This window comes from Clinocottus analis, unplaced genomic scaffold (genome assembly GCF_023055335.1).
Source record: "Clinocottus analis isolate CAN_PGR_092001 unplaced genomic scaffold, fCliAna1.0.p SCAF_2, whole genome shotgun sequence".
Classification (NCBI taxonomy): Eukaryota; Metazoa; Chordata; class Actinopteri; order Perciformes; family Cottidae; genus Clinocottus; species Clinocottus analis.
Genome location: NW_027175931.1, coordinates 19,876,537 through 19,900,533, shown reverse-complemented (window position 1 = coordinate 19,900,533; position 23,997 = coordinate 19,876,537). Strand labels below are relative to the sequence as shown.

Here is a 23,997-nt window from a genome sequence, read left to right as displayed (position 1 = left end):
CTGCAGAGTTGAGGGAGGTTTTTCTTTTTCTCCTTTTTCGAGTTGGGAATCCCCCTGTGCTCATAATGAGTCACCAGCTCAGACACCAGGCAGACCCACAAACACTAGAAGGTATAATTTGTCAACCAGCTGATGGTAAAACAAAGCATGGCTAGAAAGACGGAAAGGCAAGAAATATTCAAAACATGATTGATGATGAAATGCAAAAAAGGCCAAACACAGCGTCGATGGATTAATCCACAAAAGTTTTGATATTATATTTGAGTTATTGACAGTTGATAATAACATTGTGAGCCTATTTTTGGCCTCTGAAGTTAAGACCTCCAAAACAGCCGTCACGTTACGTACGATGCAGATTCGCACCACAAACAAGTGAAAACGTTTCGTTTTCACCTTCATGACGAAGAGCAAAAAACCTGAGAAAGAAAACTGGAAAAAAAGCTCACTTTCTTAAACAGACGCAGCTAAATTTAGCGCAGCGTTAGGCGGTATCTGTTTCACAGTGTGTGACCGCCCTGCTCGCTGAAGACGCCTCCCCTGGTCAGCGATCCTGTCAGAGGAGGTCACATCGATAGGTCACCTCTGATAGTGAGCCGGCTCTAGAGGATACTACATGTCACAGTATCCTGGTTTCAGAGTATCAGAGTACTCCAGGGGGCACAAGCAGGTCTCTGACAACCGGACAAGGACGTATACAGCATGAGCTGTTTACATGCGCAAAACATAACGACACAAACTATATAGCGTATAATATACGATGTACATGTTGTCTTTCGCAGTGAAAATGAAGTGGTTGCTACTCAGTGAGTAGGTGGTCATGTTGCAGAGGATCTTTATTGTAAAGATGTATTGCGGGAGGAAAACAATCCTCTGAAACTGTATTTTAGAGAAGATCAATTAAATGATGAGGTTTATATTTGAGCATAGACTTTTTTCTACAATAAAGGAGATCATCTTTATGAATCATAGGATGTGTACATCAAATAGGATTTGAAATAATGAATTTTGAGCATACCTGAGTCATTTTGTCTCAGGAAAAAGTAATGTGACTGTGATCCTTTCGCAAAGCGAGGCCTTGAAAGAACATGCAGGATGACATAACTGTCAGGTGGGGGACTTAATTTTAGACTCACCTTTTACAAACTTCTGTTCATCACACAAGCCTCTGTAGTTATGAATAATCACCACCAGTATTATTAGCGGATTTGATCATCTAAAATGACAGCAGTGTTGTATGTTGCAGCCAGATGGAGAGGGTTTATTTCGAGGGAGGGGGGGGGGGTTGAAGCACTCCTAAAAATCCTGTGATGACATTTTTCCACCGCCTATTGTATCCTTGCACGTACTCCCTTAAAATAGTCCCTTGAAACCTTTAGCGGAACATTGTGGCACTTTTTGTTAAATAATACAAAGTCTAAATGTTAGCTTGAATAATTTATTTTGCAGCACTCATGCACAGCAGCTGTCTTTGTGCCTGGAAGAGTCAGCAGCAGCGCTCTTTGTCCTATTATCGCTAACAACATAAATAACAGGGTGCGATGAACTACAAGAAAACAGAAGCTGATTATCTGCGTGATCTGTGTGATTTCAGGCCACGTGGTGTGTTTGCTCAGCTGGAAGTACATCTGATGAATCAGACTCTCTTAACCGGAGATATGAACTCTCACCAACCATACAGAGGCAGATAGTCTCGATAGTGGAGTGGCTGTCACATTGATGTCTCTGGTCTACTCACTGTCTACTCACAGGCTGCAGGGAGGCCTATTTATAGATCTGTCTCTGTTCTCTTCTTCTACCTCGGTCCCCTCTTTCTCAACCATCTCACCCCCCCCCCCCCCCCTCCTCCACTCCTCTCCGCCCCACCCACCCTCCACTCTAAAATGGGTGGATATTTCTGGAGCTGCACACGGCTATTATCTTCTTTGCATCTCAGAGGTACATTTCACATTTAGTCAAATAGCGTGCCAGTATGGTGCTCTGAAATATCTTGCGTTTGGTATCAGTGCTGAGGAAATATTTGTCAATCCAAGGCATCATTTCTAATCACCTCATTGGTCACAAGCTGCAATGTTTTACCTCCAGACCTCTGCGTTTAAATATCTGAGTGAAACTTCAGGCTGTCTGTTGTGTGTGTGTCCAGTTCACAGTGCTGAGGCTTTTGCCCCAGGGCCACAAAACCAGCCATGACAGCCATGTGGTTTGGTTGGCGGTTAATGGCTCAACAACGGCTGCGAGAAGCCCGAACCGCGGGAGGTTAAATAGCTTTTAGTGCCAGGATTTGTCGACGGCAAGAAACGCCGCATTCAGTGTGGAGTTCACAAAGGAAATCAATAGACTGCAACAATAAAGATCAGACCTTGTGATGACCTTTTTGTAAAAAAAACAAAAAAAAACACTGACCTCATGTCTCCTGAATAAACAACAGCAAAGAAGGATTGGGAAAACAAGTAATGTGATGTTAAAAAGGGCCCTTAGTTGACTGAAACTAAGAATAGGACTAAGAATCTACATCCATGCTGGCTCTGTGAGGCTGGAGTTTGCACAGTGGTGCTTTGAGCTAAATGCTGACGTTGCGTGCCGCATGCTCACTGTGACCTAAGCAAACTTCAATGTCGGAAAATTATCTGCACCGGATTCAAGCAAGACAACCCCTGTTGGACTGAAAGCTTTGACTCCTCATCATTTCATTGCCATTTTTACAGCCTAATTAAGTTTTGAGAAGAATAGTTTGACATTTTGGGAAAATACTTATTTTCGCTCTTGTCGAATTAGACGAGAGGATTGGTATCGATCCTGTCTGCATGATATGAATCTGCAGTCAGCGGGCATTTATTTTATTTAGATTAAAGATTTAAAAAGGGGAAACAGCCGCGCTCTGCAAAGGCAATGTTGTGGCTCACTCCATACGGCTTTGCATACCTTTAACATGCTAACAGCTTGATTTTAACTAAAAAAATGCTTTCAACACTACCTAGATACTGGTCAGGGAGTATCCTTCGCTTCGCCGAAAAAGCGAGACGTGTCGGCCTGTTACAGAACTATCTCTATTCCAACTTGAAAGAGATAATGACAATTCGGGGAGTACAAAAATAACCTGTTTCATCTTCGAATGCACCTGGCTTCCTCACTTTATTTTTAGGCATCAAAGATACAGATTATTTTTACATCATCTGGACCTTTTTCAATAGGACATTGCAGAAAGTGGCGTCATCGTCCACTGCCGCTAACAAGAAATTTGATTTTGAACACAATTGCCTTTTCCGGACATAACTAAGTTGTTGTTTCGGCCTCCACTCCGAGGAATCATTTTCTGTGTGATGAACATGATCAGACTGAGCGATTGTTGTGGAAGGGGAAGTTAAAGTGTAGCATGCCTGAACCATCTTCTAATTTGTAAGTATCCTATACAGCTCTCACCTGTAAAACAGGATCTTCGCCAGAGAAGTAACTCCATCAATTAAATAAACTGCTTTGAATATATATGGGTTTTTTTTTAAACTTAAACATTTTCTGATGAGGGTGTGTTTATTACAATCTTCAATTGGTCAATATTTATTTTGAATCATCCTGAATTGAATCTTTTAGCTGCTGGAGATTTCCTCACACGTCCATCAGTAGGCCTGAGTATGTTTTGGGACTTACAATGTGACCAACATCTACCAATAAGGAGGACACCATTGTCCCGGAAAGTGTAGCAGTGCATTATGAAGAGCTGGTTGCAGCTGAATCCTAACGCCTCCTGTGTGCTTTGAGCTCTCATTTTTTACACGCTGCAATAGGTGTCTGTGCAGTGCAGCAAGGAGCCGGGCTAATAGTGGGATACTTATTATAGCCCTAGCAACAGGAAGCGGATTGGTGGCTGCGGAGAGTGAGCCTGTCAGCGATTGGCTGGCGAGGAGGACCTTTCAAAGCTGAGAATTTCATCTCATGAAAGGTTCAGTGCAGCAAGCTGCAGCAATGGGCTGCAGTCTGAAGGTGGGCGATCAGGCAGCTTGCCGCTTCAGCTCATCAATCAGTGTGGCTTTCCAGTTTCCTGAGATAGGCTCGCCATTTAGGTGCAAAAATATGACTTGCATGCAAAAAAAAAAAAACATTGAGAAGCAGATTCTCCTCGCATTGTTCGTCATGAGATGCAGGATTTTATTTTAATCCAGTGCTCCTCTGCTGCGATCATTAAGCCTGCTGTCTTTGATCTATGCCCTAATTTAGGTAATGATTAGCAAGGTGGTCTTAAAAGAAGCTCAATTAAGACATACTGTCGTTGTTAAGTGAGCTGCAGTGTCTCTGCACTGCACCTAATACAGACTCCATCTCACCCACAGACACTCAACACATGGAACGGTGCAGGCATATACACATACCCACCCAAATATGGACACACACACACACACACACACACACACACATACAGTGTTTAGGCTGTAAAACGCAACAGAACTGTAGGAAATCTGTGACATAAAGAATGAAAAGAAACGAGATGGTGTTTGTGGTATGACTGTAAATGGCGACGTTACAGAGAGAATTGAAAATTTAGAATAGTAACGATAAACAAATAACTTTAATGGGCAACAGATGGCAACCAAATATTCCTCAGAGCATACAGTTTGTATTCCTATTACCCCGTCCCACCCTGCTCATATCCAGCACGGCTGCTCTACTTGAAGCTAATTCAGGATCTTCTGCTTTTCACCTCACTTCTTGTATTTGGATGTTTTCATGTCACATCAGGAACAAGGATCAACAGCCAACATAATAAAAAAAAAAACAACTAATTGTTTAAAAAGCAACACAATGCATATATTTTCGGCAATGAACAACTAATTCTCCTGACATTTTTTCTTCTACAAAATATTAAAACAAAAATAACGAGAGAAAAATTCATTTTCCACTCTTTTTCTTTTTGAAATTCACAAAATAGGACACTTTAAATGACAGATTTGACTCCTTTCTAATATGAATAAGCTGTGTGAGCGGTTGTGCAGATTGGCATCAGGATTTCATGCAGTTTGCCTGGCGAGCCTTCAAGACCAGCGACTATGTTAAAAATAAATCAAAGCAGCTGGGACTTACAGTGTGAGCTCATGGAGGCTGACTCATGAGGGTGACATAATTGGCATACGTGAACGAGGTTGTGTGACTGACCTTAAGGCTTTTTGGTTTCTCTCTTAAGCCATCATATCTGTGATAAGTCCCCAAAAAATATAGACCGGAAAACTGCCGTCTGTATGAATATATTAATGTAATAATCTATAGTAGTAGCAGCATTATGAAGATAAATCCATTCAGCAGCTTTCTGCGCCCTCGAGCAGCTCCCAGTTTTTAAAGTTTTGTTCTGAAGACGTTAATTATCGCATTTGTTAATCTATGAAAACCAATTCTACTGATTTGCCTGTATGCTTTCCCAGTGACTCCATTTGTGCGTCGGTGTTGAATTTTCATATCTATGTGCTGTACAAAGAGCAGTACCATCCAACACATGTCAACGTGAGGAAAATATGACATCTTGTACATGCATGCAGGAACTAAAAATACTGGCAGATATATCCTTTTTTATAAAGGTTAACTTGCAAATGAAGCATAATGATACAGGCACACAAAAAAGCACATACTGTACTCATGGCACAAAACAACGTGTTCCAATATGTTTTTTCCCCCCTTAAAAACAACATTTTCTTGTGGTTGATGATATAACAATACACTAGACCACCACGGAAATGGTGCATGTATAATTTAGTCATATTATTTTTTATTATCATAGCTATTATTTCGGTTCTTGTGCAACTGCTACATAATGACTCACATTCAAGATATTGTGTCACTCAGGAACAGCTAAAAGGTATAAAAACAAACCAGAAAATGTATACTGTTAGAAATAAAATATGGTCCATGTTGGTGAATTCATAACAGAAACATTGAGCCTGGAAACGTCACCATTATTAAAACTGGGTAGCATGACAGAAACAAGTACTTCAATACTGTTCAATGAACAAAATATATCATAATCATACTTCAACGTGACAAACACCAGCTGGTAAGATTAAGTGTTTACTGGTAAGTTGTTATCTTCCTTTTTTTTTCTTTCAGCAACAAATTGAATACACATATTGCATGTCACTATAGCAATGCCCATTACAGGTCAATTTTTACGATCACCGTTTTGGTATAGCAAATCAAAAAACCATAACAAAACAAAATAAATTAGAGATTAGTCAAAGCTTGTTTTTCTCAAGCGTATGAATACTTAACACCCACAGTATAAGTTAATAAAGTCAAGCTACTGTATATAAATACATCACCAGCATGCACAATATTGAACAATCGATATTATTGTTGTCATCATCTTACACTGAAGAAACAGTATAGTAGGCAAGTGCATTTAATAAAACAAACACAGAAGTAAACCACAAACTCTGAAGCTGCTTTTATTTATTTTGGTTGTTTTTTTTTTGTACTTTTTTTTTGTTTTATATTGTTAAGTCTCTGCCTTTCGTAATCTTCACCTCCAAAAGAATCAATGGTTCAAGTGACAGTAAAAGACCAATCTGAACTTTAATTAAGGAGGGGAATCAATTTTTACTATCAAATCCTCAGTTTCACTCCTGTCTAATTTATCCTTACAAATGTTGGGGGAATATATCCAATTAAAATGTTGTCTTTTCTCGTTGTTTGTGTAAGTTTAACGTCAGGCGAAGGGCTTTCAAGGCCTTTTCTCATATACAGACTTACTACTTGAACCAATGCAAACTAGTTTTGTGAGGCATTCCCATTCAAGCATTTTCTCTCTCAAGTGACTCAAATGCATCTCTATCACGCAAAAACCTAACTAAGCAGCTTATCTTGACAGAACAAGATCAGTTCCTATGCCAGTGTGAGGCCGCCATTTCAATCCAACAACAACCACTTCAGGCCGATTGACTGGCACATCAGTGGTTTTGGCAAACGTCAAAGAGAAAATCAAGAAGGCGGAGGCCCCTTTCAACTGTATATATATTTCTATATATATTTAAACTAAGATTTAACCTCCCCTCTTACCTCTCTTTTGATTCTTTTCTTTTAACACATGGAAAAATAAAGAACTGCCGCTGCGGTAGTATCGTCGGCAAAAGTGGCTGCCAAAGTCCACCCGCCCTTCATATATAATTTTTTTTCAAAGTGTGGCTTCTCTTTAATTGTTGCCCTCCCCTCCCTCGTCATCCTGCTGGTCACTTGTCCACAGTGTCAAGTTGTCTCGGAGCAGCTGCATGATGAGAGTGGAGTCTTTGTAGGAGTCCTCGTTCAGGGTGTCGAGCTCGGCGATGGCGTCGTCGAAGGCGGTCTTGGCCAGATGACAGGCCTGCTCCGGGGCGTTCTGGATCTCGTAGTAAAACACAGAGTAGTTGAGAGCTAAGCCCAGGCGGATGGGGTGGGTGGGCTGCATGTGCTCCTTGCTGATCTCGTGGGCCTCGTTATAGGACTTCTCCGAGGACTCCACCACGGTGGCCTTCTTCTCGCCCGTGGCCACCTCGGCCAGGTAGCGGTAGTAGTCGCCCTTCATCTTCAGGTAGAACACCTTGCTCTCGTGCTGCGTCTCGTTGCAGTTCTTGATCAGGAAGTTGTCCAGAAGGTTGAGCACATCCTGGCACACGGCCTCCAGCTCCTTCTCAATCTTCTCCCTGTAGGCCCTCACCATCTCAATCTTCTTCTCATTGCCGTCGGCCGAGGTTTTCTGCTCGATGCTGGAGATCACCCTCCAGGAGGAGCGGCGGGCCCCCACCACGTTCTTGTAAGCCACAGACAAGAGGTTCCTCTCCTCGTTGGACAGAGCCTCGTTCAGCTCCGTTACCTGGAAGAGGAAGACAACGGAGCATTTAATCACCGGAGCAGATGTCTTGATTAACAGCACCAGACTGCACGTACAAAGAAAGAAAATCAATCATTATCAGAGCCGGCCATCATTTTGTTGTTCAAACTTCTGAAAAGTGAGGATTGTCTGCTTTTCTTCTTTGAATGTATTTGTAAATCTAATATCCTTTTGTTTGGGAATATTGGTCAGAAGAAAAAAGCAATTTTACGAGGTCACATTCGGGGGTGCCTTTTTGGTTTAACGCGCCAACCACTGCAACTTATGTGGATGTAGCCTGGCCCGGGACCTGTTGTACCTTTAACTCTTAAAAAATGTAATGTGTTTTTCTTAAGTTTGAGTTTTACAAACCAAATGAAAAATCAAGTGATCAAGAAAATGGTTAACAGATTGTTAGTTGCGGTCCTAATTATTATAAGAGACACGTTTTTTTAGGTGAAAGACTCGGGACTGACAATGCAGTTCACAGCACAGAGGGTGCACAATATTTCACTTGTCATGTGCCATTCTCAGTCTGCACGACAATTCATTGAGTGCACCAGTAGCTCCAGCTGCCACGTGGACAGCTATGCTACCTCACACATATTCAAGATAGTCGATGGCAGTGGAGGGTTGGGAAAGGAAAGGAGGGCTGGAGATGGCTAAAATGTTCCCACCAGCACTCCGGGGCAGCTGCAGTGTAAGGGAAAACCATCACTGCACTGGCAGTTCACATGTCCCAGTGACCTTCTCTCTGAATCAGACTGACCTTTTTACCTGTCTCAAACGCCACGCTGTGACATCACTCTGAGATCTACGGTTCATTTCAGATTTTGACGGATCAGTTTGATTGTTGGGTTGTTGTCAAAAGAGACTGTGTAGCTATAAAAAAAAAAAGGCCACCTTACTCAGGGTTATTTGATTGGAAAAGCAACCCCTGCGTTGGCTTCTCTCTAATCAATAATTGCATATAGGGACAGAAATAGAAAGAAATATGTAGCGTAGGCTGCACAGAAGCTTCTCCTAGATGTGCTAACTTTTCACTTATTTTTAACATTTTCTGCAGAGGAGCACAGAATCACACACTATAGAGAAGGGGGGGGAGGTGGGGCTACTGTAAACCTACTGGACGCATGCCAACGACAAACAAGCCAAATTCACTGGCAAATGATGAATCGATTGATTCAATAGTTTTTTTTTTATAACAAAACACTAACATGGCAACACTCGTATTAGAATACACTGATCGGGAAGCTGACTGCTGTGTCATTTGGATTACAGATATATAATGATGTATTTAAAACGTTTGCTGAGAATGCATCAGCATGACACAAATGTCATATATTTGTGTCATTTCAAGGGCTCCACCGATACCAAGATCCTCATTTCGAGCTAAGAAGCCCAAGATGCTTTGTTGAACTCACGCAATTAGTTGATTCATTAATTACTTGTTGACAGAAAATGAATTAACAATCTGCAACTAATGTGATCATTAATTTTTTTTATATTTTCTTTTCCAATAAAGATGACCAACAAATCCCCAGTGTCGACTCCATTTTTGACATTTGTATTATTTTCTTAGTCTTCGATGATCGTAGATTAAGTATGTATTGGTTTTGAAAGGTTGGTCAGACAAATCAATGCATCAAAAAATGTCACTTGGGATGGGCACTTCTTGCTATTTCCTGACATTTTCAAGCACAAACGATAAATGAATTGTGTGAGAGAAAAAAACGTAAGGTAGAATATGTGAAAAGCTGCACAAAAGGCTGTTGGGATGAGAATAAACCGCATACATTGTTCATGTCGTTTTGTCGTTTTTGACCGTAATGGCAAGGGATTCCCTTTGATTAGAGAGCGATAGTACACACCCCTGCAAAAAGACCAGTTTAGACCGCACTGACATGGCAAATTGTTAAAAGAGAAAGGAATCCCTCCCTACACACACGCACACACACACACACACACACACGCACGCACACACTCCATCCCACCTCCTGCAACCAGAAACCCCTGATGACATAAAACCCACAGGGGCTCACTCCCTCCCTCCTGAGGTACATCAGATGAAATGTTCCTCTTTTAAAGCACGTATGACGATTTGGATCTCATGCAGGCTCCCGACTAAGACTCCCAGGATGCTTTTGGTTCCAGTATAAGCTGGTGTGACACAGCAGTTTTTTTTTCGGGGCAGAGTTTTGAAATGCAGACAAAAGGCTGGGTCTTTAACATCGGCGATTAAGAGCTGAGAAAGATTCTGTGAGGCAGCTCTTTCTCCTCGCACCAAATACACACTTCTTTAGGGTCATCAGCCCAAAATGACTTTGAATGGCAACCTAAGGAATCCAACACCGAAAGAGCACATGCACATGTATGAGGAATAAAGTAAAGGAAAAAAACAAAGCCCCTGCTCCAAATCATATTGACTCACTGCAATATGACAAAGAATATTCTAGAGAGATTCTGCTGCCTCCCACGTTTGTGTAGAGGAAAGAGCAGTTTAACGGCTCTTTTTTAGAGCATGTTTCTAATGCAATCATGCTCAAACAAATCCCTTTCTTGGATAAGAGTGTGCATATTTAGCAGATTTTGATCATGCATATCATTTTGATGAATGTGACAAAGAGAGGAGGAAGAGGAGGAGGATGAAGAGACGGAGGAGGAAGAGGAGGAGGGGGAGGAGGAGGAGGAGGAGGCAGTTGATAGGCTTTTTCCAGCAACCTCACATGGCTCCCAGCAGCAGAAGCTTTTATAAATTAGGCATTATGGAGGGAGGGGAGGTGGGCTGATAAATAAAAGGGGGGGGGGGGGGGTGGGGGGGCAGCTAATGCAATAAAGCAGAGCCATTATATGATTCGAGCCTCTTATTAACTGAGAGATCAAGCTCAGGCCTGTGTGCATTTCATTGTAATATCCCTTCAGTGAACGGCACGGCCAGCAGAAAGGCACCGCCCAAGGAGCCGATGATTTGGACTCGACTCAGGCAAGAAACGGCGCTGACCTGTCGATAAATTGACGGCAAGGCAATACAGATATTAAATATTATTATTATATATATGTTTCTTCTTATTCTTCTCTGAATTGCAGCACAGAAATAGCAAGCCATCAGTGCAACCCCCCAGATTTACAGCCAACACAGTCGAGATCGCGGGACGCGCCTTTACGCAAAGAGAGCAAAACATTTCAAAAGTTAAAACGATTATCTTTCTTTTGGATGAACTTACCGATTTCATAGCAGCTGCCATATCATCATATCTCTCAGCCTGTTCAGCCAGCCTGGCTTTCTGCACCAGCTGCTCGCGATCAACCATTTTTCAAATGATATTTAGTTGCTTAGTCGAGCTGCGTGAGTTTTTGGGGATGAAATGATTGATATTTTAAATCGCAATGCAGTGAAATCCTACGCGGACCGAATGCTGCAGCTGTTCCCTGCTGTCTGTCTGTGCTCCGCGCAGACGGGACACCCTCTCCTCTTCCTCCCTCACCCCTCCTCACACGCTCTCCCCTGGCTGCGTCATCACTCCGAAAGGTGGGTGTCTGTGCCAATGATGTAACACTCCATACTTGGGGAACCAGCGGCGTATATGGATGAACGGGAGCAGCTGGGCCCAAGGCCTTGTGGGAAATGAAGTCCGCTGTGGCTGCATGCTGGAGGTACAGGCCTGTAGCTGACTGCATGTGGTCGGGTGAGGGTGTGACTCAGCATCTCACTGTGGAGGATTCAGGGCAGGTTCTGAAAAAAAAACTAAACATGGTAGCCGCTGCTTGTGTGGAGGAGATGAGCAAGTCCCATAAAGAGGTGGCTCACATTGTTTTACGGTCTAAAGCCCACATACTCACAGTTTGAATCTGGACAGAGTATCCAACTTAATCTGGACAAGAAGACCAATAAAACTGAACCAGCATCATATCAAGCTAACTCAATACAAATTGTAAAATCAGCTTATTAAACTGTGAGCATCCTACAGTAAAACACTGAATAAAACAAGTAAATAATGGACATTGCAGCTTTTTTGCACACGTTTAAGGACTTGGTTGCACAACAGTAGCTCCAATGGTTTTGGCTATGTTTTCTTCTTTATTGCTGGGGCTCGTATGGTATATAACAGAACAGGTTACACTCATAAACATTAGAGAAGGAAGGGTTTGTACGACACCATTTCCTGCCCAGAGACTCTTGTAGTTGCATTACACCTATTACAAAAGTAGAAAATGCTGTTTTTGTTTTGTTCCTCATGTTTGTCTTGCCTTACATTTACATATATAAGCTCGAGCTACATTTCATTGTGCAACCGTGTGCTGCAGAATGACCAGAACGGATCCTTGAACCTTGAAGTGTGTTTTGTAAAGTGCATACTATGCGAAATAAAAAAAAATGTACACATCACTTGCTTAACCACACTGAATGTTCTGAAGAACGGACTTTCAACTTTCTGGTTCAAGTCCCGAACAAGTCAGTGTCTTGTCACCTCATTCGGGACCGTGGCCGCTGGAAAGTCAGAGTACAATGTTGAAAGAGGTTTAACGTTAATGAAAATCAACCTGAAACAGTAAGTGATGTCCAGAAGAGAGCGTCACCTCCGGGCCCCTCAGACCAGCGGCGTCAGACGCCTTGTTGTCCCGGACTGGTCATATGAAGAGAATTGTCTCAAGCAAACGGGCAGAAAAATAAGGTTTCATTAGGAGGCCTGCTGCCCTATGGGCCCAGTACAATGGTGATGGGGGAGAGGCCCTACTGGTGAGTTTAGGATACTGTTTAGGATTTCAGGGACGAATGGCATATCGGAGGAGATTAAAGGATCAGATGGTTGTGAATTCCCTTTTATGGTATTCATTTCTCAAAAATGCCTTGCGATTGGAAGCATTTATATTGCCTCGCAACCTGCTTAGATATATAGATATGACTTCACTATATCATTATATAGATCATTACATGTCATTATTTGCACCTCTCTCTCTCTCTCTCTCTCTCTCTCTCTCTCTCTCTCTCTCTCTCTCTCTCTCTCTCTCTCTCTCCCCCCGCTTGTTTCCAGTTTGTCATCTGTTTAATAATGGTGAAAAATGCCCAAATAACATCTTTTAAAAAGACATTTGTCTTCTTGGTTAGGCTCCAAATGTGAAGATTATTGCAATTTTGAAAGTTGACAATGTTTTTTAACAATCCCCTCACATGTTAAATGTCGCCTCCTGGATAGATTTCGGTCCACGTTCTCAGACTGTACATTTTAATGTATTTTTTTTTATCACCGTGACCTCATGGCTCACAGGGCGTCCCTGAACTGTAATCTGAGATCACAGCACTTCCTGTCCTCATTGACAAACACTATAGGGAGGGACGCAAAGAGAAAACTGCCGGCGAGGTTGAATGTGTGCAGCTCTTTCAAAGGAACCATTCAGACTGGGAAATGGAGGCAGTTTCATATCTCAGCATCAATTTATTTCATTACAGAATTTATTTATTTCACACTGCTTTATGTGCGTAAACCAGCAATGTGAGCTACTTAAAGCAGATGGAGAAACATGTGTTCATAGCGCTCTCTTCTGGCCAAACATGGAAATGAATGTATCTGAGGCTGAGACGTCATGTTCTGCACTAAGCAACCTTGTCTCCTAAACATTATGTGCCACCAGAAATAAAATGCATTCTCAATTATGTTTGACTGAAAGGAGACAGGGTTGCACTAAGAGGCATTTAAAAGTCAGTTTTAGTGTTATTGTGTTTCACGTTTATGAAACGTGGAGGAACAAAACTGTTCCCAGGAAGATTATAAACACATATTGATCCAGCACACCCAGTTAGTGGCAATGGACGAATCAAGACAGTTCAATTAAATTGTATTTATTCCCGTACTGAAAATTGAATGCAGCGTCAACAGACAAACACAATCGATACGAGTAAAAGGGAACAAAAACTAAGAACAATAATCTAATAAAGATCGAAACTAAACACACAAGTTCAAGGAAAAGTTCATCTCACATAAAAAATTAACACATGCACCTGTAGAGGTGTTTGTTCTATAGACCACACATGAAGTTGACAGTGAATATAGAGCATGAATACCAATGCTGTTCATAGTTTTACCCCCCCCCCCCTCCTTAACCTCCCACCACCCTTCCTGAACCTTCCGTTGCTCTGCAGGAAGAGATTATCACCTGCTGACCTCAAGAGAGGAAGTGTTGACTTTCAGTGTAAACTGGGTCAAGTATGAAGAGGAAAATACTGCCTCTTCTCATCTGAGCATGCATGTTTCAACTATCATAAAACAATATTGAAGATCTGAGGCTTCAACTACAGAAGGAGTATTTATTTTTTTATCATAGTGTGTGGCTTCACACACAATATTATTTTTTTACCTCTAGAATCTATGCAAAAAGTGTCATTTTAAAAAATCCACACAGTTATCCTTCAACTTCATTGTTTCTAAGAGGATCAATCGATTGACAGACATGTTTGATAACCTGTATATTATAATTCTGGGAATAAACTTGATTATATTTTAATGTTTGGAAAAACCTCTATTTCCACGACATTTTCTTCTTAGAAATATATTTATTGTATGCTTTTTAGTAACAGACATATGACAATCTCTAAGATGCTAGTTGAATGTTAGAAGCAGCCTAAACTAACAACATACTATTATCTAATCCAACATCCAGAATATTAGAGGTTTCTTTTGCAAACCACTGCACAGTTTCACAGTGCAACACACATTGCTGAATTAATGGATCGCTCCACTTGCTTCAAAGAGGATTACTGTTCCTTCTGCTTAGCTTAGTTACCTCAAATTAGGATAAGGGCAAGTCGTGGTCTCCTGTGTGCGGCAGCCATCTGTCTGCAAAGTGGACAGTCGAGCGCTCATGCGGCTGCAAATGGACACGAGGCTGGAGGTGGATGTTTTGAAATTCCCAGATAACGGGAAGATTGCTACTCCGGAGGAGCTCTCCGAATGGGATCTTGAGACTGCGAGCCAGGTGTCCATACCCACTGTCCGGCTCTTTGTGGCACTTTACCCATACAACCCTGCTGCAATGTCCCCCAACCATGAGACGGCTGGAGAAGAGCTGCCTTTTGTACCAGGCCAGATAATCAAGGTAAAGAACTAAAACATGTGGTGTCTTTTTTTGACCTTTTGCAATTTAATGTAGAAGAAGAGGAGGTGAAATGATGTGTACGATTATGTCATGGTGCTCTTCAAGCGTGCTGCCATGTATAACTCATATGTTTGGGTTGTGAGTATTTCCTCACTTCATGAGTTACAAAGCTTCTTTGAAAGAACGTGATGGTGTTTCCTGTTTGGGCTCGATTGAAACCGGCCGAGTGGAGAAACAAACGGCTTTTGTTCTTTCTTCATTTTCTTTATTCTTTATTTTGTTCTTTATTTCCTGTCACCATTATTATTATTATTATACAGCTCTGCATTTTTGTAGGTGTTTGGAGACACAGACTCTGATGGTTTCTATCACGGTGAGTCTGGAGGTCTCTCCGGATACGTGCCGAGTAACATGGTGGATGAAATCCCAGTGGATGATGAGTACCTGAAGCATCTCCTCATGCAGCAGGGCTTCCTCCCTGTGGACCATACAGGTATTTCTGCAGGACACTGTACTGTAACGCTCTGCCAGAGCACTGAAATACGGGTAGTATGACATAAAACATGGCGTTGGAAGCTGTTTCCACGGAGCTGTGAATGTTAACAATAGGAAGTTAAGACCACAAATAAGAAAAAGTAAAATATTATAAATATATATATATATATATATTTTTCAGTGAACTTGCTCCAAGGTCATTGTTTACTCTTTTTTTTTTTTTTTTTTTTAGCTTTTTGGGTTATTTACTTCAGCGCTGATGCATTGATTGAGACGCGTGCTAATTAATTATCGTATATTTTTCTGAAGGAGTGTTTGTATATTTGCCCTCCAGATATGTCTTTTACGCCGGATCTGAGCGATGCCAGTAACCTTGACGATGTGGTCGTTCAACGAATGCTAGCCTTATTCGAGTACAATCCATGGGAAAGTTCCCCCAACATGGACAGTGAAGTAAACCATACCATGATCATATTTTTAACCACTTTGTACTAATCCAGTCTTATTTTTTCTTTCAAATACAGCAATATGTTTTTTGGTGTCACTCAAAAAACTCCATTTTGTCTCTTAAAGGTTGAACTTGGCTTTCGCTCGGGAGACATTATTTACGTGTTAGGTGACATGGATCAAGATGGATTTTACTATGTGAGTTTCACCTGTACATTTGCAATGCAATGCGTGGTTTTATTCATTAGTTCTTGCACTGACATTTACACACACATTTTACTTTTATCCCAATTTTAGGGGGATCTGCATGGACAAAGAGGTTTGGTTCCATCAAACTACCTGCAGCCGCTACCTTGGAATTAAATGAAAAGAGCACGCTAAGATGTTTGCTACAAATGCCAAGTCTCAGACACAGTGGGAAATCAGCAGCTTTTATTTGAAAAATAGTAAAAAAAGAAAAAAAAAAAGAAAATAATAATCGGGATAAAAGTACAGAAAAACACATTTCATGTATATATTTTAACAATCCAAAACATTATTAACCAAGTAAGCTCTGGAAAGAGCATTTATATAGAATATCCATATATGCCTTATAACCTGTTTATATATTTTCTATAATTAGATCATAGTTTCTTGATGTGAAAAAATTAAGAGAACATTTCTTTGAGTTTTTATTTTATTTATCAACAGAAACTTTGTACAATGCTATTATTGTAAGAACTGTAAAGCAGAAACTGGTAATAAACTATCTTGACACAACGCTCACCTGCTTTCTTTTAATTCTAAGCCACATGTTTGCACTGGTACGTGATTTTACTTTGTTTATTTCAAACAGTTTCTTATCCCTTATACATGTGTAGTAAATGAGCGTAATACAACATTTAATAACATACGCAAAAACTAATTCTCCAGGTTTGGGCCTTTGATTATGATCCTTCACACGGAGTCCGTCGGTTTCTTCTTGTACGTTTATCTGCAGCCAACAGTATACTCATCCATAAAGTAGGAAACACTACACTGTGTATTGAAGTTTAGTAGTGCTTTCTACTTTATGGGTGACAACACTGTACATCAGTAGCTTCTGGTCGCTCCACCGTACTGAACACTGAAAACTTGGACGAGACAAATAACGACACGTTTTCGCACAATAAATTAAACACGAGCATATTTTCTAACATCCTTTTCTATCTGAGAAACATGAAAACCATTTGCACACACAGCATTTGACAGTAGCGTTGCTCGAAATAATGCTGACATGGAACAATAATGAGACATAAAGCAGTTACTCCAGTGCATTAGAATTGTATGGATGCAACAAATAAAAGCAGCAATAATCAGATTTTTGAGTAAAGTCACATGCTGTCAAGGTCTTACCAGCTTTCGGATTCGCCAGAAGAAAGAAAACCCAGAAGTGAACTGGGCCTTTTTATTAACCCTGTCTGAGCCACGTGGTTCACACAGGAAAAGCCCAACAGTCACACACACACACACACACACACACACACACACACACACACACACACACGCCCATACACACACACACACACACACCCATACACACATGCACACTCGCACTCACACACGCAGTGGAGGGAAAAGTCTTTAAGCTTAAGTATGTGAACATGTCCCTTTAGTTGAAGTAAATAATTGTGTGTTGTAAAAAATGTTGCATTATATATATATATATAAATATATATATATATATATATATATATATATATATAAATATATATAATTATTTTTATTTTTTTAGTGATTCTAATACATCTTATTTCAGAGTACTATTCTTTTGCTAAATGTCGTACACCGCGGAAAAAAAAATTCACAATCTAAAAATACAACAGTATTGACTTTAAACCTTACTAAATGTACTCAGTTACTTTCCACATCTGCACACAGACAAACACACACATGCAAATTCAAAACCTACACGCACGCAACCCTGTCAGCTGCACCGCTGCTGCCGACTGTTTGCTCATCCCTTTTAAGGACATGCAGTCATGCGGCGACACCTGCTTCTACAGAAGAAGAAGCCACACACCAAAGTAAACCGAACTGGATCCCGTTATAATTAAAGTGGATGTTTCATTGATCTCAGACCAATAATAGTCTATTGGGGTGTGTACTTTGACAAAAATAACAACATAATGATAAAAGATCAAAGTAAATCAAAGATTACTAGCAGCCTGATTGCGTGAGTTTCTTTTATGTTAAATGTTTGCAAAGGGAGTTTGAGGCCTCAGCGCTGTCCTCAAATAATAGTCCAAAATCATCTGTATAGATTATACAGGAAGAGATTAGCATCGCGTCTCTATTTCTGAGAACTCGTTCACGCCTGCGTGTCTCTGACACGGTGTGGGTGGTGGTGGTGCAAGGCTCTTCTATCCCAGCAGCAAATGTGCAATATGTTTGCAACAACAGAAACTTCGCAAATAGAAGAGACGAGGGGCCTGTGTCCTCCGTTGTCACGACAACCAAAACCTCAGAGTCACACCAAGTGAACTAAGAGGAAGTGGGGGAAGGGCGGCACACACAGACCGAGAGAAGATGTCCGTGTCAGAAAAGAAAAAGAAGAAAAAGACAAGCAGGCGGTTGTGTAGCAGATGCACAAAAAAAAAAAAAAAAACTGGTTACAAATGGAATAATTGACAAAAAGGTGATGCAAGGAATTAAATACTAAAGAAATTCACCCAAATATATCACGCACACGTTCTGAGCTCTGACCTCAAGGTTCTATACTCTGATCTCAGGGTTCTATGATCTGACCTCAAGGTTCTGTGCTCTGATCTCAAGGTTCCATGCTCTGACTTCAGGGTTATATTCTCTGATCTCAAGGTTTTGTGCTCTGATCTCAATGTTCTGTGCTGACCTCAAGCTTATATGATCTGACCTGAAGATTCTGTGATCTGACCTCAGGGTTCTATTCTCCGACCTCAGGGTTCTATTCTCTGACCTCATTGTTTTATTCTCTGATCTCAGGGTTCTATGCTCGGACCTCAAGGTCCTACCACATAAAGGTTGTATTTCCATGTGACAATGAGTTAATATGTGGGTTCTCCTAGAAAACATCAGAAAGGCCAGCATGACTGCGCAACTCACAGATTATCTCAGCACTGCTGCGCCAGAGGCTGTGATGACATTAGACATCTATTCGTGTACAACATGGGATTACATCCAAAGTGATCTCCTCAAGAACGTGAGGCGCTATACTGTAGTCAGTCTGGGTGCCCAAAACAAGCGCATCATCTAATGACATCAGTGGGTATTATCCTTCTAGGCCACTGATTAGGACTGATTGAATTATGTTTTACCTTTGCTGACTGACTGCAGACAGGAAGTCAATCCTGTATAAGGGTAGCTGTAAAGTAATCTTTCCTTTAAAAGGGTAGCTGCAGTTGAAGTTATTTGCTGAGTATTGCAATTAAACATATATCATTAATATGTTCGAACAGTTAAAAGGAATATATCACGTCTATTTGCTTACACACGCCACAAAAAAGGCCAGCATTTCTGTGCAGTCAAACATCTAACTGTCTCATGACATCATAGGCGTGGGTTCATTAACAAATCACACCATGAGAGATGAATCTTCTACAGAACCGCTAAACATAGAAATTCAAATAAGTGAGGATATTCATGCACTTTTTGATATATGCTGTATGTAGCATGCTACGAATACCCAGAGTTGAACGCCTTCATATTCCAGAGAGTCGTTGACTTGTTTGGTGCTGCCACGTAGTGGATGTTAGGGGAGTTGACCAACGTGCCCCTAATAGCTTCGTGAAAGACATCCAACTAATAATGCATTTATGTATTTATTGATTCATTGCATAAGGTTTTACATAACAAGTGTGTGTGCCAGAATCTGGGCCTTTTTAACACAAACAACATCATTTAGACCTTAACTGGTGAGAAAAGACTGCAAGAAGGAAACATGGAAAGCTATCTGCAGGGAGGAAACACTTCAGTGCACAGATTGTGATAACTTTCACAAGAACAGCATCACAACTTTTACTATAAGTGTTTTGTACAACTGTGTCATTAAAAATAAAAAAATAAAAAAACAATTGCTTGATCTGTATTGTGGGCAAACTTCAGTGCAGTTTGTTGCAAAAATACAACAAATGCATACATTATGAGGTGTCAAGATGTTAAATCTACAACTTAAAAATACAATTTATACTTGAAACTGCTGATGACACATGCTTTGACATCACAAAATTAATAACAAAATCAGACATATTACATACAGTTAATTCTATAATATACATTACATTATATATAATTCATTTGACAATCATCAGTGTATATAGACAGCAGTATGTATTTATAAAAGTGTATTCATTCAAACAGAGGGAGACGGAGAGAGTGCACTGGATACCAGCACACACGTGATGAGTAACACACCGCTAAGCTGAGCAAGATGGCCTCTGGAGTAATACACCTGCCGGTCATTCAAGGGCTGCACAGGTCTGTAGGTTTGGACCATCTGCTTTCCAGTAGGAAACTGAAGCCGGGCGAACACAGCAATCTGTCAGAAACACCACATCGGACAGGTGAAAAAGTAAAAAGGCGAATTCTATAAATACAGTGGATGTCATGGTAGAAGAGGGAGGCCAGTCAAATGATTCATGTATTGCTTCTCTTTCTTAGTACACACACACACACACACACACACACACATATTCTCTTATCTAGCCTATTTTATGATATGGTTTATCCCTGATCCTCTTCCCTGATTGAATAGCACAGTCTGTGATGTTTCGTAGGGTTTTCCGAGGGGAAACCGAGCGGAAGCCATCTTGTTCTGATGTTCCCACTTTTCTGACAGAACGATTATACTAAGCATGATATCATAGCTTAATCATAGCCGAACACATTGCTGGGATAAAAATATGTAAAAATGCAGAACATTTTATTCAACTTTATTTGACTTTTTGAATTATTGTGAACATAACTACCTGCTTACTGCTCAGAGGAACTGGGTTTTCAAACAGGCTCCAAATGACAGATTCGGCGCAGTTGGGTGTCGTGAGGGAGCCACTATAGCGAAAGTACTTGGTCATGTTATTCTTAGGAAGTGTGAGCATTTCCAGGGACACGCCCTTCAGTGTGGTTCTGTTGGCTATTTTTTTGATTAGATATTGACAAGACACATGAGACAGAAATGTAAAATTAGACAACAAAGAGGTTCAAGGCAACAACTTGACTGCTAATCTTATTGAGGTGTTAAAAGAGTGGTTTTATGACAGCGTTATCTCCTAACACTTGTACTTTAGCCGAACAGCGGAACAATCAGCAGCACATTTAGGACCCAATACACAATGTGGATTAAAGATAATGATGCACAATTATCTTGTTTTTCTATGTCGGCAGACTTACTCGGTTGCGTGATGTATTTCAGAGCATCAAGAAGTGGATCAAATTTCTTATTTGCAGACATGGATTTCTGAAACGAACAAAATGTTGAAGTTACTTCGCATTTTTGTAAAAAAAAAAGTGGGGGAACACAGTCTCGATGGTTCAGTTCAAACATATCCCGGTGCTCTGTTAAAGATTGATTGCTTTCTGTTACTACAAAGGTTTTTAAAATGTCAAAGTGCATTCTTAATTATCACAACAATAACTTTATGGGGGGTTGAATGCCCGCACCATCGTGTGTTTAAATTCATTTGTGCAAATTAAAAAAAAAAAAATTCAGAGACATAAAGCCATAAAGACATAAAGACTTGAAGCGTGTGTAAAAACAAAGGTTGGTGGTGGAATTGGCTGCGATGCCAGAAACCAGCTAAAATCTTGCCGAGGGCACCAAATGGGTCAGGTTCATTTTAGCTATATCAAACTATTTTGATAAATTTTAAGAGAATCTCCACTTTTTTTGTTTATGATAATCAAATGAAATCACCTGAATGAAAAACCCAAGAACAGCCACGCCTGTGGGGTCTTTTCCAGCCTGGGCGATAGAGTCATATTCTTCTTTTATGTGGACTAGATGCATCTGTAGATGGCGTAACGTGAATCAATATTTAATGTATTTGAATGCAGTACACAAGGTGGCTCGTATAAATACAACACACTTCCAAACCCATATGTCTTACCTCCATTGGAAATTGTTCTCCATCAATCGTGTGTTCGGACCCGGGTCCTCCGTCTTTGCCCCAATGCAGGTGAAGTTGAACTGCTTTATATGCTCCATTTAGATTTCCATTTTCGATACGAATACCAGAGGGCAAATCCAGTTGAACTGGAATGAAATTCAGGCAATAAAGACCCCAGGGGTGATGATTATGGAGCAAACTTAAAAATATTAGAAACATGTATTTCTTATTCATTTATTTATGTATACTTGAGGTATAGGACATTATTATCTCAGTGGTTTACTGTGGGACTGTGTCACAGTAAGTTTAATTTAGTCAAGTTAAAATCATTCATTGTCAAATAAAACTGCAATTATCACAGACGTACCACTGTGGCCGGTGTTGATGAGGTGCCCGTGAAACGCCTCTTGATAGCCAAAGAAGTCAAACGAAGGGAGAAAGTCACGTCGTAGCATTCTCTTTGTAACAATGTTAATTGGAGACTGAGATCTGCCACTGCAGTGCTGTGAAACCAACCCCCATTCCTCTGGACCTGAGAAGGCAGGTGGGAGGAAAAAAAGCAACTCCACTATTTACATTTATATTATTTTATTTAAACTGTAAATGGTTTGTCCTGAGGTTTACCTGTGCAGGTGTGATTGCATGTAACTTCGGATTGGTAGCACCAATCTACAGGGAATATGTTTTTAGTAAGCCATTATATAGAGAATGTAAAACAGAATGAACCAATACAAGCCTCCGTCTGACAAAAATATCCCCTCATAAAGGAAATTATGAGAGATTCTTATTGGGAATTTCTTCTTTGTGATGAATGAGCCCAATTACTTTTACAGTGAGTTGAACAATGTTTTATGTCATCGATTTCTTTAAAAGGAAACACCAAAAATAAAAAATCCCTCAGACTGAATACATTTTCAAAGTTTAATTTATTAATTACATCGTATTTCTTTGAGAACGTACCTGCCCCTGAGACAATCCTCATGGAAGATGCAACCAAAAGTAAAACAGGTGCAAACAGCATTGTGAATCTAGTGTGTCTGTCCGAGTCTGACTGCTTTGAAATGAAGGTTTTGGAAGATGATGCCAGAAGCAGTGTTCAACCAACGCATTGGTAATAAAGGTAACCTCACCTCTCAATCCCGCCCACACACATGCTTTTGATTTATGACTCCTGTCTCTTGTGACATGGAGGAAGCGCTGATATCTACAGACCCTTGTTCACAAGATAATGTACGGACCCTTGTTCACAAGATAATGTACGGACCCTTGTTCACAAGACGTGGGCTGAAAACTCACAGCTTGAAGATGCAGTTTACATTTGGTTGACATACAAAAAATCTCCAACTGATCAGATATGACCTATTTAGGTGCAACCATGATTCTGTTATGTTATCTTGAGTTATTAGTTAATGACAGACAATTAATCTACAATTACTACTCTTGGTATCGTGTTGCTGTGACGCACACTAGCGGTCACTTGTTTTATTTCCTTCAAGGAATGACAATGACATTTCAACTATTGCTGATAAATAGCTTCATATCGGAAGGACATACATTCAGTCCCTGTGTACCTGCTGGCTTCCTCCTCCTTCATGCAGCTACCTATGTTGTCCTGCCTGCCCATTACATCTTTTTTAGTGTCTTATAAGCACAAACAAACAGTATGAATATTTTCACTTACAAGTCGTAAGTTAGTTTAAAGTTGTGTTTCAAGTAGTTTTGTGCCTTTAAACTGTATATGATAGTGTAAACGACGTGGCTGTATGATAAAGAATAAATGAATCAGTATAACACACTCTGGGTTTTCTTCATTACTTTAGTGAAGTCCCAACACTCAACCAGACTATAAGCCAGTGGTTCTCAAACTGTTTCTGTCACGCTCCATTTTAAAGGAAGAAAGATGTTCGGGCCCCACCGCCCCAACAAAAATGTAACAAAATGGTCCAACTTTGTGTGACTTCTTCATCTGTGCTTTTTCAAATAATAGAATAAAGAAAATTGAAATCCCTTTCAAGTAAACCAGATTGCTCCTGACAAAAACTAATA

General features: G+C 40.5%; 3 protein-coding genes across 3 annotated transcripts; 1 reads left to right on the top strand and 2 right to left on the bottom strand.

Annotated features, from left to right (window-relative positions):
• Nucleotides 1–4,539: 4,539 nt before the first annotated feature.
• Nucleotides 4,540–11,304, bottom strand: ywhag2 (3-monooxygenase/tryptophan 5-monooxygenase activation protein, gamma polypeptide 2). Its single transcript, XM_068584487.1, has 2 exons — nucleotides 11,044–11,304; nucleotides 4,540–7,822 (listed from the first exon to the last, which is right to left on the bottom strand). The coding sequence occupies exons 1-2, from the start codon at nucleotides 11,128–11,130 to the stop codon at nucleotides 7,166–7,168; spliced, it is 744 nt and encodes a 247-aa protein (XP_068440588.1). The 5' UTR covers nucleotides 11,131–11,304; the 3' UTR covers nucleotides 4,540–7,165.
• Nucleotides 11,305–14,677: 3,373 nt separating this feature from the next.
• Nucleotides 14,678–16,266, top strand: si:ch211-105f12.2 (RIMS-binding protein 2-like). The gene is made up of 5 exons (XM_068584177.1): nucleotides 14,678–14,911; nucleotides 15,248–15,404; nucleotides 15,741–15,859; nucleotides 15,980–16,051; nucleotides 16,151–16,266. The coding sequence occupies exons 1-5, from the start codon at nucleotides 14,678–14,680 to the stop codon at nucleotides 16,214–16,216; spliced, it is 648 nt and encodes a 215-aa protein (XP_068440278.1). The 3' UTR covers nucleotides 16,217–16,266.
• A 3,932-nt stretch (nucleotides 16,267–20,198) lies between these two features.
• Nucleotides 20,199–23,005, bottom strand: ca4b (carbonic anhydrase IV b). Its single transcript, XM_068585155.1, has 8 exons — nucleotides 22,912–23,005; nucleotides 22,576–22,620; nucleotides 22,319–22,483; nucleotides 21,952–22,097; nucleotides 21,759–21,851; nucleotides 21,236–21,302; nucleotides 20,815–20,978; nucleotides 20,199–20,384 (listed from the first exon to the last, which is right to left on the bottom strand). Exons 1-8 carry the CDS (start codon nucleotides 22,970–22,972, stop codon nucleotides 20,199–20,201), a joined length of 927 nt encoding a protein of 308 aa, XP_068441256.1. The 5' UTR covers nucleotides 22,973–23,005.
• Between the last annotated feature and the right edge of the window lie 992 nt (nucleotides 23,006–23,997).